At 37.6% G+C, this 13,673-nt stretch overlaps 1 protein-coding gene across 2 annotated transcripts in view; it reads left to right on the plus strand.

Annotated features, from left to right (window-relative positions):
• The window catches only part of fgf14 (fibroblast growth factor 14), a 135,269-nt gene extending 121,810 nt beyond the window's left edge, over positions 1–13,459 (plus strand). For both annotated transcript variants that reach the window (XM_028435646.1, XM_028435648.1), the window contains exons 4-5: positions 8,195–8,393; positions 11,186–13,459. In XM_028435646.1, coding sequence (XP_028291447.1) covers positions 8,195–8,393; positions 11,186–11,328 — 342 coding nt within the window. In that variant the 3' untranslated portion in view covers positions 11,329–13,459. The remainder of the gene's footprint in view (positions 1–8,194; positions 8,394–11,185) is intronic.
• Positions 13,460–13,673: the final 214 nt, after the last annotated feature.

Below are 13,673 nucleotides of genomic sequence, written 5' to 3' on the forward strand. Positions count from 1 at the left end.
AGCTAACACAAGAAGGTTCACTTTTATGAGGTTAGTTATTTAAAATATTGTAATTGAACATGGATAATAAAAAACGTAATTGGAACTGAAAAATGTAATTGACGCCAACCCTGTATATCTTTTGTTTACGACTCATTCAACTGTTGACAGGCTCTTCTCCTCATTTCACGTTCCTCCCTCCCAGTTGGATAATAGGACAGGTTTGCTAAAGCCCCCATTGTCTGCACACACTGCCAACGTGACTGTTGTACATATGAGAGCAGCTTTGTATTGTGAATGCAGCTCAGCTTTCCAGAGGTTGACCTTTTTCATCAGATTTATAGGTTTTATACCGGCAGCATTAATAAACTATTTCTTCGTTTTTTCCCACTTTGGGTAGTGAGCTGTCATTCTGTGTATGGATGTGTTTCCTACATCAACGTACTTCACCTACTGTTGGACAGCCATGCTTGGGAATTGCATTGCACTCCTGATTGTAATGTCCGTTTACAATTTATTTCAAGCCCCTACAGTTTAATGGCCACATACGACCTCAAATCAAGTCAAGTTATTCTTTTTTTAAACTGTGGGGTTAGGTACCATAGTGACAATTGGGCTGCATTTTTCTGTCTGAGTCCCACCCAAACCTGGGAATCCTTTTTTTAAAAATCTCAATATGAATTCTCTATCACAGGGGTGTCAAACTTCATTTAATTAAAAGGTCTACTTTGACCTTAAGTGGGCCAGACCAGTAAAATCCATGTTTTTGTGAAGGAAAAAGCAAAAATTTTAACGACATCCTGAATATTAAGCAATCGTCAAAAATTCCTTTACTTTGCAACTAATTTCCTCAAAATTTGCAATCTAATTTGCCAGAAGTCTGTGTGACAATTTGCGAGAATTTTGCAGGTTTTTTTTAAAAAAATATATCGTGATTTAATACCCGTACTAGTGTAAATAATGTTGTACTGCAACCCCCATCGTAATTTATCGATATGATATTGACCAAAATCTAACTGCGGGCCGGACTAGATGCTTTGGCTGGCCGAACTTGGCCCCTGGGCCTTAAGTTTGACATGTGTCCTACACTCTTCATTTGTGTGCATCAGCTGCAATCCTTCCTAGCTGTATTGCTGCACCACATCTTTCTCCCTCTGGGTCATTCTTTCCGTTTTGCTAGAATGACTGTAGTACTCGTCATTATATTAAGCTGGAACTGCTCTTTATTTCTGTTCCTTTTTTTTTTTTTGCTCTGCTAACTGAGCTTGATTATGTACGACTGAACTGTTTTGGCCCTTTGCATAGTCCGTAGCCAAGGTCAATTATGGCCTTATCATACAGAGCATGGCCAATCACAAGCCAGGGAGCCACTGATGTGGAGGAACTAGGCAGCGGAGAATGAGCAGGAAGAAAATCAACCGTTTAGTGCATCGGAAATGATTTGATTTTCCGTTGGTGTTGAAATGTGTGCAGTGTGGAAATGTTCTTCTATTTCCACCCAAATATTTCTTTGATTAGTCAGAGACCTCTGAGGATATTTTTCTCCGTTTCGTTAGCGTCTTTTGATTTAAGGGCTTATTTGGTCCAAAATGTATTTGGATAGTTTTTGTTTATCATGTCTGCAGGTGTTTTTAGGTTGTAAATAATACATATTTGCCAATCTTATAAAAAAAAATGTGTACTGCAAGTGCATCTCTGTAAAGATGCTGCAGGTTTTGTCTTCAACATAAACAGCTGTATATATTTTTGTACTCAAAAAACATGTATCAAATCCTAATACATTCAGAAACTAATATTTCATTTTATACATATACATATATATATATATATATATATATATATATATATATATATATATATATATTATTGCATGTTATTTTTATTTACCAGAAACTATATTGAAGCCAGTGTTTTTAAATAATGTGCCATAAATTATGTGTCAGAATTTTGATTGTAACACTTGCCCGCATTAAATTATCACAACTATACGATGTACGCTTTAGTAAATGAGTAGGTTATGATTGTAACGGTTTCTCGCAATGGTCTGAGATGCTGACCATTTATGTGTAATGATCTGTGATTGTGACCAAAGAAGGAGACCATAATCCGTTTTAGGTTATTGCTATTATACGGTACATGCTTTAGCAAATAAGTAGGTTTTGGGTTTATTTTTAAAGGTGGAGAGAGTAGCAGCCTCCCGTACTAAGATTGAGAGCTGGTTCCAAAGGCGAGGAGCCTGGTAGCTGAACGCTTTGCCTCCTGTTCTACTTCTGGACACCTTATTAATAACAATAATTATAGATATGGCAAGCATTTAGGAAATCAAACATATATATATATATATATATATATATATATATATATATATATATATATATATATATATATATATATATATATATATATATACTGTATATATATATATATTCAAACTTTTATTTTACATAATCAAACTTTTATATAAATTCAGACTTGTATATATTTTCAAAATTATAATATTTAACTTCCATCTTCACATCCTCAATCTAATACACTAAAACAGATCCATTCTCAAGCATCAACATCAACAATATTGATCATAATATTTAACTTCACGTATTTGTGTTTGAAGTGACCAGTTGTGTTTTACATGAACAAACGTGTAATCACTAACACTTTTCACCCTTGCTCACCTTTTCGCCACCATTCTCCTCCTTGTTTCCTTCACGCCATGGTGTAGGAAGGAGTAAAACTGCTTGATGTGACAAACAAACTCAGTGACATAGTGACATGCTTTCAGCCCAACACACCAGTAACCTTTGTTTCTCTGAGCAGGAATTGAAACTGGTTACAGCGTGTGCTTCTGTCAATCCACAAACAAACCACCTCCACTGTTTTATCCCAACCTCTGTAAACAAATACGTGGCATTTGTGAAGGCATTAGATTAGCCGCAATTACCGCCTTGGCTCTTCTAATGATTAATTTACCTCGAGGCTGTTTTGTAACCGTTACATAAGTAATCAGCATGAGGCTGAACCTGGACCAACATCCAAATGATTATAGCATTCAACCAGCTCACTGCAGCTCACCTGATGAGGAAAAACTGGTGGTAATTACACAATTGCAACAACTCAATGAAGCCTGAAGGTAAAAGCCAGTTTACGGCATTCACTCTAACACCAAACCATTTCAAATCGCTCTCTCTTTCAATGAATAAACCTTGATTTTTGTGTTGATGGCTAAAGATAATCTTAAGGCGTGTTTTTGAAACATCAGTGGGAGTTCTTCATTGATGTTTCTTCGCCTTAATTTGTAGTCTGTGCAGATGTTTGGATTGTGCACAGCCTGTAAATCTGCACTGGCATTCCTTACACATCCCAGCCTCCCTTTTACTTGGACATAATAAGCAAGCATTTGATAAACTGCTGCCAAAAATGAATAAATTGGTCTGCGCTGGCGCATCTTCTCAAGGGAAATGTCTGTTTATTTGATGTGAGACGTATTCAGGGTTCTGGTTTTTTGTCTGTCTCCCTGAATTGTTCTTCTAAAACGTGTTGCATGCCACATCGTGATTACACTGTTACCAACAAGCTCGTCAAACGATAAATGTCCTGTGAGATAATCAGTTCTGAGATGAACTTTATAGTCCGGACACTGAATCGCTCAACACATCGCATCACTGACTTGCCAATTACGCTAAATATTTGACATTTGTAACTGTCATGCGATTTATACATTTACAGCGCCCTGTGAGGAGTGTTTTAACCCTGTTCCTGTGCCTCATCCATTTATTTCTGACCTATGGCTGTAATACTCATATGTTATTTCAAAAAATTGGGATATAATGGTCTATAACAACAACTTTTTGGATTTGGTGTTGCTTCTTCTTCCTGCGTTCTGCACCGAGGAAAAGATCAGGGAACAATAATTCACCAAACCAGTATCAGTGCTTTTTCTGCAGCTTTCATTTTGTGACATTTAGCCTCTTTGTTGAGATACAGTGACTTTTTTCTGCTAATTTGCTGTGAGAAATTGTGTTGCTTTTGTCTCATTTAGAGGCAACAAGGAAAGGTGTTAAAACATCACGGAAGTCAAAGATGGATTCACATAACTCAGAATATCACAGCGGGGCCACAAAAATGTGCACGCCTGACTCAAAAGCCACTTTATTAACATTATTGTTAGCATTTAGACTACTGACCAAACCGAGCATTAATACGGGAAATAAAGGGTGTGGTGTATTATGTTGTTGTTTTTTTTGTGTGTATTTCTGTTGTCCTTTAGGGGGGATATTACATATCTAGATTACCTATATCGCGCTAACTTTCCAGGATTTAATCAGTGTGTACTGGACTACGACGCTCACTAACGTCTCACAGTGCTAAATCACCATGGTAACTTATGCTGAACGGCTAGCCTGGTCGAGAACAGGTTTTGCTCTGGCTAGGGTTTTAGCAAGTAATAAAGTCCCGCCTCCCGACCAATCAGTTCTCTTAGAAAGCGAGCTGTCCACTAAAAGGTGATGTGTGAACACAGCATCGATGCCTAAATATTATCTCTCTTAGGAGAGATAATCTTTAGACATCAATGCAATTCTTTCATTTTCTCATGACATCCTTTAAGAAAGATATAAATGTATATCTGATAGACTGATCTACAATCAGCTGATGAAGCCTGTGTCTCGATTGTATGCACGGATGGGTGAAGTCATGTATTAATTCAATGAATTAATGAATATATGACTTCACTCGTCCGTGCATACAGATCGAGACACAGGCTTCACCAGGTGACTCTTGAATGCATGAAAGCGTCATATTATTTATGATATGAATCCATTGAATGAGATCCCATTCAATGGATTAATATGATGAATAATATCACGCTTTTACATATTCACAGTGTCAGCAGCTTCCTGCCTGGGTTCTGTCATTCCTGCCTTTTTCTGTAACAACGGTGTTGTTTTTGGTCTAATTTATGGATTTTAATTATTCATCATTTTAAACTTAAAGCTGCTATCTGGAGTTTCTGAGAAACGTCTCGATGTCCCGCCGTAAACAGCCTCACTTCCTCCCACTGCCTCTAATTTTCTGCATGCGCATCGCGGAACATAACGAGGTCTCATCTGGTCACATTGATTTATGTCTATGGGTCAGGTAAGAGCCAAAATCATATTTACCTGTTTGCTGTTGTGACCTGTGTTGTGGCCTTGTTTCCGTGCACAATTCCTCATTGACTTTGATTGACAGTCTTAAAAACGGGAAGTTGAAGCCTATTGGCTGTGCGCAGTTGGCGATCGTTTCCATTTGTATAGGGGTCTATAGGACGAAGGCGGGACTTATATACATTAATATATATGAATGACCACCAGCAGTAAACCATAGTAAAAGACTAGTTAGGTATTTTTAGTGTTTTAAAAGAATCATACATAAACATAGATTTCTCAGAAACTCCGGATATCAGCTTTAAGTAACTGATCGGGACCAAGTTATGAAGTGGATTCGATCTGAGCTCCGCCTCCTGGTGCACAGCACTACTGTTGCTCTTCGGTGTCATGGATTTAAATTCATTATATTTATTTAAGGTCATAAACTGTTCCTCTTGTGAAGGCGCTCGCTCTGCCAGGTTTCTCCACTGTAGTGATTAGTCCGACGCTGCAATCTCCACCCCTTTTTTGTGAACGCGCACACACCCAGTCTGAAAACACTTAGCTTAAATTAGCGAGTTGTGATCGACTGTCGTAAAGCAGCTTCTCTCTGACAGGGAATGTTTGGTTAGTTGAAGCCCGCTAACAGAGATTAATCCAGGATATCATTATCTAGATTCGTAGCATAGGGCCTTAACTTATTTTTGCGTTTGTTTTATGTAATTCTCTGCTATTTTGTTTCCTTTTTCTGCTGAGAACAGATGTTCTCAAACTCTCTTTTGTGATTAGCATTCTCTCACTAAAACACCCCAATGAATGCATTTATATTCAGCCTGGCGTGGCAGTGTGGAAGCCTTTTCTTTTTATATAATCACCCATCTACTTGGAGATGAATTCGTAACAACGGAGCCGGTATAGAGATGGGACGCTTCTGCGTTCATTTGTCATTGCCAGCTTGAGGTGAGAAGAATGGGAGAATCCCCTGATTAGTTAGCGATCATTATTCAAACAAAGATTGGAACCTTGTCATAGATGGATTGCTAAATGGAAGCAAAGTGTGAGGAGAATGGACCTGGAGGGAGTGCGGCTTCACATCTGGGAAGAGCCCATGTTTCCACGGCTGCGTCCTACGCTCGCAGAGATTTATACACTTTCTGTTTCAACATCCACTAATTGACACAACGCCCGCTCTCACCTCTGATGTCAAGGTGACGGCCAAAGAGAGAAGGAGAGTTGCATTTCATCAGAGCAGGTCATTAAACTCACACATGATTATAGTAAGAGAGGCTCATATTTTCTAGACAGGTGGAAGTATGAAGTTCAATTTACCTGCCGAGGCACTTCCTGCACCTGCTGGAACATTATTCAATAAAAAATAATGTGACAAGAAGGGCCACGAAGGTCACAATGACCTTGACATTAGTTCAAGGGTACATTTTGTGCCATCTTTAAAGAAGAGAAAATACAAAGACAATGAAAGGTGCACACACATCAGGAATGGGGTCAATTATAATTGACAACTCATTACAATTATGGAGTAATGATAATCGTCATTAAAAAATTCAGCTGCCATTGTAATCGTAATTGAATTGCGATTGAGTTAAGATAATTGACTATGGCTATGGCTTACATGTACAGTATGTAGTCAACAAATATTAAAATATGTTTCATATTAAGTTTTCCTACTACCTGTCAGTAAATTTTCACACTCATACAGGTGGGAAGGGTTAGAAGGGTAAGTGGGTAAGAGTTAGGACATATTATACTTATATATATATATTTTTTTTTTAATAGAAACAATACAATTTTACAGCGTAACAATACTTTGAATGTAACTAGCAGGTCCCTGAGGTTGTGGCCCCTAAAACTTAAAACGGTCTTCCCCCAGAACTCAGAACCCTGACCTCTGTGGACATCTGTTCAGACTTGCCTTTGTCTAATCTGTCTTTAATATTTTGCATTGTGACTGTTTTTTGTATTAACTCTATTTTATTTCTCTGATTGTGAAGCACTTTGTGACTTTTCTGCCCTTGAAAGGTGCTATATAAATACACTTTGACTTTACTTTACTTACTAATGTTTTGTAAGCGTTTATAGTTTTTGCTTAATTCCAACTCTTGTCCCGAGTTGGGCTTTTACGTTAGATATTATAATCAATGCACTCAAATACAAAAGTAAAGTAAAACGACATCGTACACACATAAAAAAAAATCACATACAATCATCACAATGCTATATGAATAAAAGCTAGTCAAATTGTAATTGAGGTATAGTAATTGAAAACATAATTGTAATTGACTTTCAGGGGAAAATAATAATTGTAATGTATTTGTAATAGGAAAAAAAAAAATGCCGGTTCTCATTATCATATTTGAATTGTAATTGAACATGGATAATATTTAATTGTAATTGACATCAACCTTGACACACATTCATTCATCCTGTAAAATCAAACATCCATAGAAGGACTGCAGTGACCGAGGCTTAAACCTGCTCCATGTGGGTAAAAAAATTAGGGGTGTCCCGATCCGATATTGATATTGGATATCGGCTGATATTAGCCTGAAAACTAATATTGGATATCGAATTCAAATTTACGTATTTACCGATATATACTGTATATATACTGTATGTATATATATAAATATATATATATATATATATATATATATTTTTTTTTTTTTTTTTAATTCGTTTTTTAATTTATTTTATTCATTTATAGAGTACTGTAGATAATATGTTGAAGGTTAGAATGTATGTAACCAATTGGTTAATAATAAATGGGTCAGTTTTTCTCATACCTACTGTTGCTGACTATTAACATCACATGATTAAGCCTTTTCTAACATTCCACACGACAAATTAAGTAATTATTATTATTTTTATTAAAATTAATTAATTAATGTATGATTCATGCTGATATCAGATCAATATCGGTATCGGCCGATACGCAAAGCTGCAATATCGATATCATATCGTAAATGAAAAAGTTGTATCTCTAAAAAAAAAAAAATGTTTGTTTAAATCTTAAATCTTAGTTTTGAATCATTCCTGATGCTTTTTTTTTTCCTTCTTCTTCTGTGTCTCTGCAGGAACTGTTCACAGCAGAATGCAAGTTCAAAGAGTCGGTGTTTGAAAACTACTATGTGATCTACTCGTCCATGTTATACAGACAACAAGAGTCGGGGAGGGCTTGGTTCTTAGGGCTAAATAAAGAGGGCCAAGCCATGAAGGGGAACCGAGTGAAGAAAACCAAACCAGCAGCTCATTTCCTGCCCAAGCCATTAGAAGGTACACAATGTTAAGCCTTGAGAAATAAATAAAACCATTTTTATATCAGGACACCACCCTGAATATTGTCAGACTGCCATTAGCACACAGAAGCACCTGACATGGAAGGTTGATGGTGCTGCTATGGTGGTTCTCATCACACTGATTGCTTCCAATCATTTAAGGACAGACTCAGGTGAAAGTGGTCGTGATATAGCTGTGAAGGAGTGGATGGGATAACAAGGCACTCTGCCTAAAACACCAACAGTATAGTAATAAGACCATTTGTGATTGGTTTACCTGATTAACTCATTCACTGCCAGCCCTTTTCAGAGCAGCCAACCCCATGCTGCCAGGCATTTTCAATGATTTCAATGATTTTGTACTATGACAATCAGAAATCTGAAAGATTAGACTCTCTAGTTTCATCAGGAAAAATAGTTTTGTTTCTAGCTTGTTTTGTTCTTCTGTAATCAGCAGTTGAGTAGAGGCAAGTTTCACACAAATCGCCAGTTTGTTACTAAAAGCTGAGAAAAATCTATTTTTATGAAAAAATCTAATAGCAACTTTAAAGCTTTTTTTTTTTTTTCAACATTAATTTCCTACTTTAAAACTACAAAAACAACACTGAAACCGGGCTTTTGATGGCAAAATTATTATTATTTTGCTATCTAGGTCAGAATTGAATGGATTTCTTACTGTATTTTGGCATTCCTCCAAGTCTCTCCCCCCCGTCAGTCTGCACACGCGCGACTTCCTCCTTCTCCCAGACATGCCGAGTCTCATCGCTTGCCCCATTTTTTGATCGCTTTCCTTCACCATCACGACACTCTCAATAGTCCACTTAGTTCCACACATGCTCTGGTCGAGTGTGAGCTGCTGTGAGCTTCAGAATCAGCTCTAGTAGCACCATTTTCTGTTTCATGAACTCCTTTCCTCTCCCTCTGAGCTCTGCCCATAATGGGTGATCTCTCTGCCACTGCTGCCACCTACATGTCACCAGTTGGTCACTACATCATTGTACAAGCTTGATATTCACAGGAGAGCTTCGTCACACTGTCTCCTAGCAACCCCAGCCGAAAAACACAATTAACGTCTTTAGACGTCTTTGGCAGTCAATGTTACTAAACCAAAAGATGTCTTTAGACGTTTTTGGCAGTCAATGAGGTAATCACAATTAATATTCATTAGATCAGATATTTAAAAGCCTCATAAAATATAGTTTGGTTAGTTTGTGTGACGTGTCAGAGTTGAGGATGAGAACATTACAACATTTTGGTTAGAAAACAATTATAGAACATATTGATACAATGAAGGAGTGATAACACACATTTTAGAGAATCTCATTTTATTAATAAAGAGAAAGAAATAGTATTTGGTGCAGTGGTTACATCCCAACCTTTTTTGGATCGTGACCCCATTTTCATATCAATAACTTCTGGCGACCCCAAAGACATTTTTTTTCGAGAATTAGTTTTTGATCATGTTTGAGCTCAAATATGTTTTTCACTGCATTTTAGTTGAACTAGATTTACATTTCACTAAGTGAAAGTTTAGACATACAGTTCTTTAAGATTGTGTATTGTTTTAATTTAAAAAAAAAAGAATAATAAACACATTTGAAAAATCTATTTTAATTTTTCAAGAATTTCAGGTGACCGCACCCAAGGTTGAAAAACACTGATTTAGTGGCTCCTGGATAGATTTATTTTTTTATAGTTTTTATCAATTGCAGTAATCTCACAGCTGGGGTGAACATAAAGAGAACCACAAGGTCTAGAGTGAACAAAACTAACCAGAACATGAATCAGTGGCCTATAACATTTCTTGAGATGAAATTATTATCAATATTTTCATTGCATTACTTAAACCTTTATAAATAAAAAAAAAATGTAGGCATTTTGATTGGTTTAGATCTTATTAAAAACAAGAGCCCAAACCTCCACCAAGCACCAAATCTCCTTTTTTTACAGTGATCCTGATCATGGTACCATGAAAATTCACACTTTAAAGGCTTGGAAGAAATTTCAATCCACATTAATAATGATACAGTAGGTCCAAATGTATGGGCACCCCCCCTTTTTTATTATTAATAATAATAATAATAATAATAATAATAATAATAATATTAATAATAATAATAATAATAATGCATATTTATTGCGATAGAAATTGTAATCTGGATCTGATGTGAATGAAACTCAGTGGGTTAGTTAAAGAACCAACCCAACACAACTGAGTCAAATTTCATAAAGATAGGTTATTTATGAACAGAGATATGACATTTTTAAACTGATCCAGAATCAATAAATTGGGATTCATGTATAAACTCCAAAGTTTAATGCACTCTTCCATGGCCTAAGTCTGTCTTTGGTTAATATCTTGTCAAGTAAGTATTTTGGACATAATTCAGCTAAATGCTGGTGAAAATATTACCACCTACCCAGAGGTAATGAACATTTGTATGTGCATTCATACATTCAATATAAAAATTATGTTATAGTGATTTATTTAATAAAAAAAATTGATGCAACAACAGAAAAACACGCTTTTAGACACTTTCTGGTCTCTACTGCATCACTGACAAAAATCATCCCTCTACTCCACTTGTAGAAATGATCTTGCATCTCACATAAATACATAAATACAGTAAATACACAACTAGAATTGTTACTAAAGACCTGTAACATTTGCCTTCCATTGTATTTTTTGGCTTGTCTTTAACAGTCAATTAAAGTGTGTGTTTAATAGCTCGACCTTGATTTTTACTGATTGATTTTTGCTTATTCTGTGTATTCTCCATCTGCTTCCAGTTGCCATGTACAGAGAGCCGTCGTTGCATGACGTGGGAGAGACTGTGCCTAAGGCTGCAGTTCCTCCCAGTAAAAGCACAAGTGAGCCTGCGGTGATGAACGGAGGAAAACCTGTCAGTAAGCCGGACAAACCCACCACATAGCCGCACCTGACCCATGTCAGCCGTGTGCGTGTGTGCGCGCGTGTGTGTGTGTGTGTGGAGGGGAGCCAACGCAACGACGTCGAAGGAGGAGGTGGTGGTGGAGAAGTTTCCATCCAGACTCCAGGCTTCGTTTGTCTAATCAAGACAAAGCGTCCTTCCGTCCTCCTCCTGCTCACTCCTCTTCGTCTCACTCAGCTGCACCGCTCTCTCTCTCTCTCTCTCTCTCCAGCCAGTCTCCACATGGGCGAGTGAATTCGGAGATTTGTGTGTGTGTGGTGGGGGGTTGTTGCTGTTGCCTGGATGAGCACCTGTGATCATGGGTTTCCTTTAGAATACCTGTGTGTGTTTCACAAACTGCGCCTGCTTGATGACAGTTTGAGTCCCCCTCTCTCTCTATATAAAGCCCTGTTGCAGCAGAGTCTGTACGTCTTCAAATCTATTTTCTGTACCACAGTTCACCAGCTCTGTTCTGGTATAGAGACTGTATAAATAGAGTAAATATTTGGACTGTTGTCCTCTATTTTTTACAAGTTCCCATTTCCCTCTCTAACTTTCTATCTGTAGTGATATTACACTCTTCTCTCTTTGTCAAAGTAACCTATAAAAAGGTACAACGTTTTTTGCAAGGGGGTTTGTGTGATTTTCTATGAAACACATTAACTCAGACATGACATCAAACACTAGACGTACACATTTATTTTCACTTGGAGTTTGTATGGGAAATCAAAGACGTTTTTGCTGTTTTTTTGGTTTTTTTGGGGTTTTTTTTTTTTTTTTTTTCCTACAGCCGACACAAACAGAATACAAGGCTGGCAGATAGCTCCTGCAATCACAGTTGATGAAGTGCTAATTACCACCTCCGCAATCAAAAGCGGAGGAGCTTCCTAGCCAACTCGCACACACATTTATAACCAGATGTGCACGTCGTGGGTGTTAGTAGAGCGCTGTAAGGAATGGTGAATACATATCACTATCTATGTCCCACCAGCGGTTCTGTCCGCCTTCTCTGGTAAATAGAAAAAAAAACCAGAAGTCTATTTTTCTTTAATCTGATTTCAGAGCATGGGCTCTAGGAATATCTCTAGGCCTTGTAGGTCTTTGTCGTTCCCCTCACTGACTTCTTTGGCCTAAAAGGTGAAGCGTGTGGTGTAAAACTGGCTGCATCCCCCAAACTGATGCATGGACATTAAGGTTTTGATTGTTTTCTCTCTTCTTGCAGCAGTTATACAAAAGACGGCTTATATTGTCAACGTTTTCACTGTATACAACTTAGGGAAAACGACTTTTTAAATGACTAGATTATAATATTTCAAAGAGGACTTGTCTCCACTTAGCATGCAGAGTCCAGTACTGATCATCTTGGCCTATCACGTGCCTGTTTGGACCTTAATTCCCCCGGCATGCAAAAACAGGTTTCCAGTCCCTACTGGGCCAAAAGGTGCCTCACCCACCCGATACATCCACGTAGAGGACACGTAGCATTGTTCATGAAAGATGTTTTCCATCCTGATGAAATGACCAAAGTCTTTTTCATCCCAAGAAAAATATCGAATGAAGCAAAATCTGACTACCTTTGCGATTCAATTCATTAAAGCTTTCACTGTGATAGCATTGATTCCCGATGTTTCTCAGACCTGGAAGGGTCCCACCTGATGTCATTTTTGAAAGGGAGTTTGCATATACCTGAAATTATTAACATGCATGTGTTTCCTAAGAGGGAAAAAAGGTTTGGGGTGTTTTTTTTTACCCTGAAGGTCATTGGCCACGTTTACATGGGAGGTTTAATTCCTCTTTAAAGTGGAATAAAAGTGAATTCCTCTTTAACCTGATTTGTAAACACAGAATTCCTAATACTAATTTAATTCCAAATTAAAGTTAATTCCGAATTAGGTGGCTGGTTTATTTCCGAATTAGATAATTCCTCTTTTTTGTAAACACTTAACTTTGGTTAAAGCCATTTTTAGTTAATTTGGATCGTTTTACCCTTGCGCGACTTGCGGTGGTGACGCGCTGGTGATGACATAATCCAAGATGGCGGTGGCCCGGAATCCAGCCTAGACTATTTAATAAGATCCTTAAAAGACATGGATATAATGAAAAGAGTGGATGGACGGAAGCATAAACATACAGACTTTCACACGGACTTATTAAACACACACGGACCTCGGTTAACGGAACAGGCTTCACCAGACGGCTGGCACTAGGACCTGGAGGCGGGGTAAATGTGTCCCCGTACTGCATGTACAGCCTGTAATATCACCAAATCATTTTACCTGTTGTTAGAGCTACTGTCTTTACCAGGGAGGAAATATTTATTCCCGGTGATTGTTTTCCAGAGGTTTACT

Source organism: Gouania willdenowi, chromosome 21, assembly GCF_900634775.1.
Source record: "Gouania willdenowi chromosome 21, fGouWil2.1, whole genome shotgun sequence".
NCBI lineage: Eukaryota > Metazoa > Chordata > Actinopteri > Blenniiformes > Gobiesocidae > Gouania > Gouania willdenowi.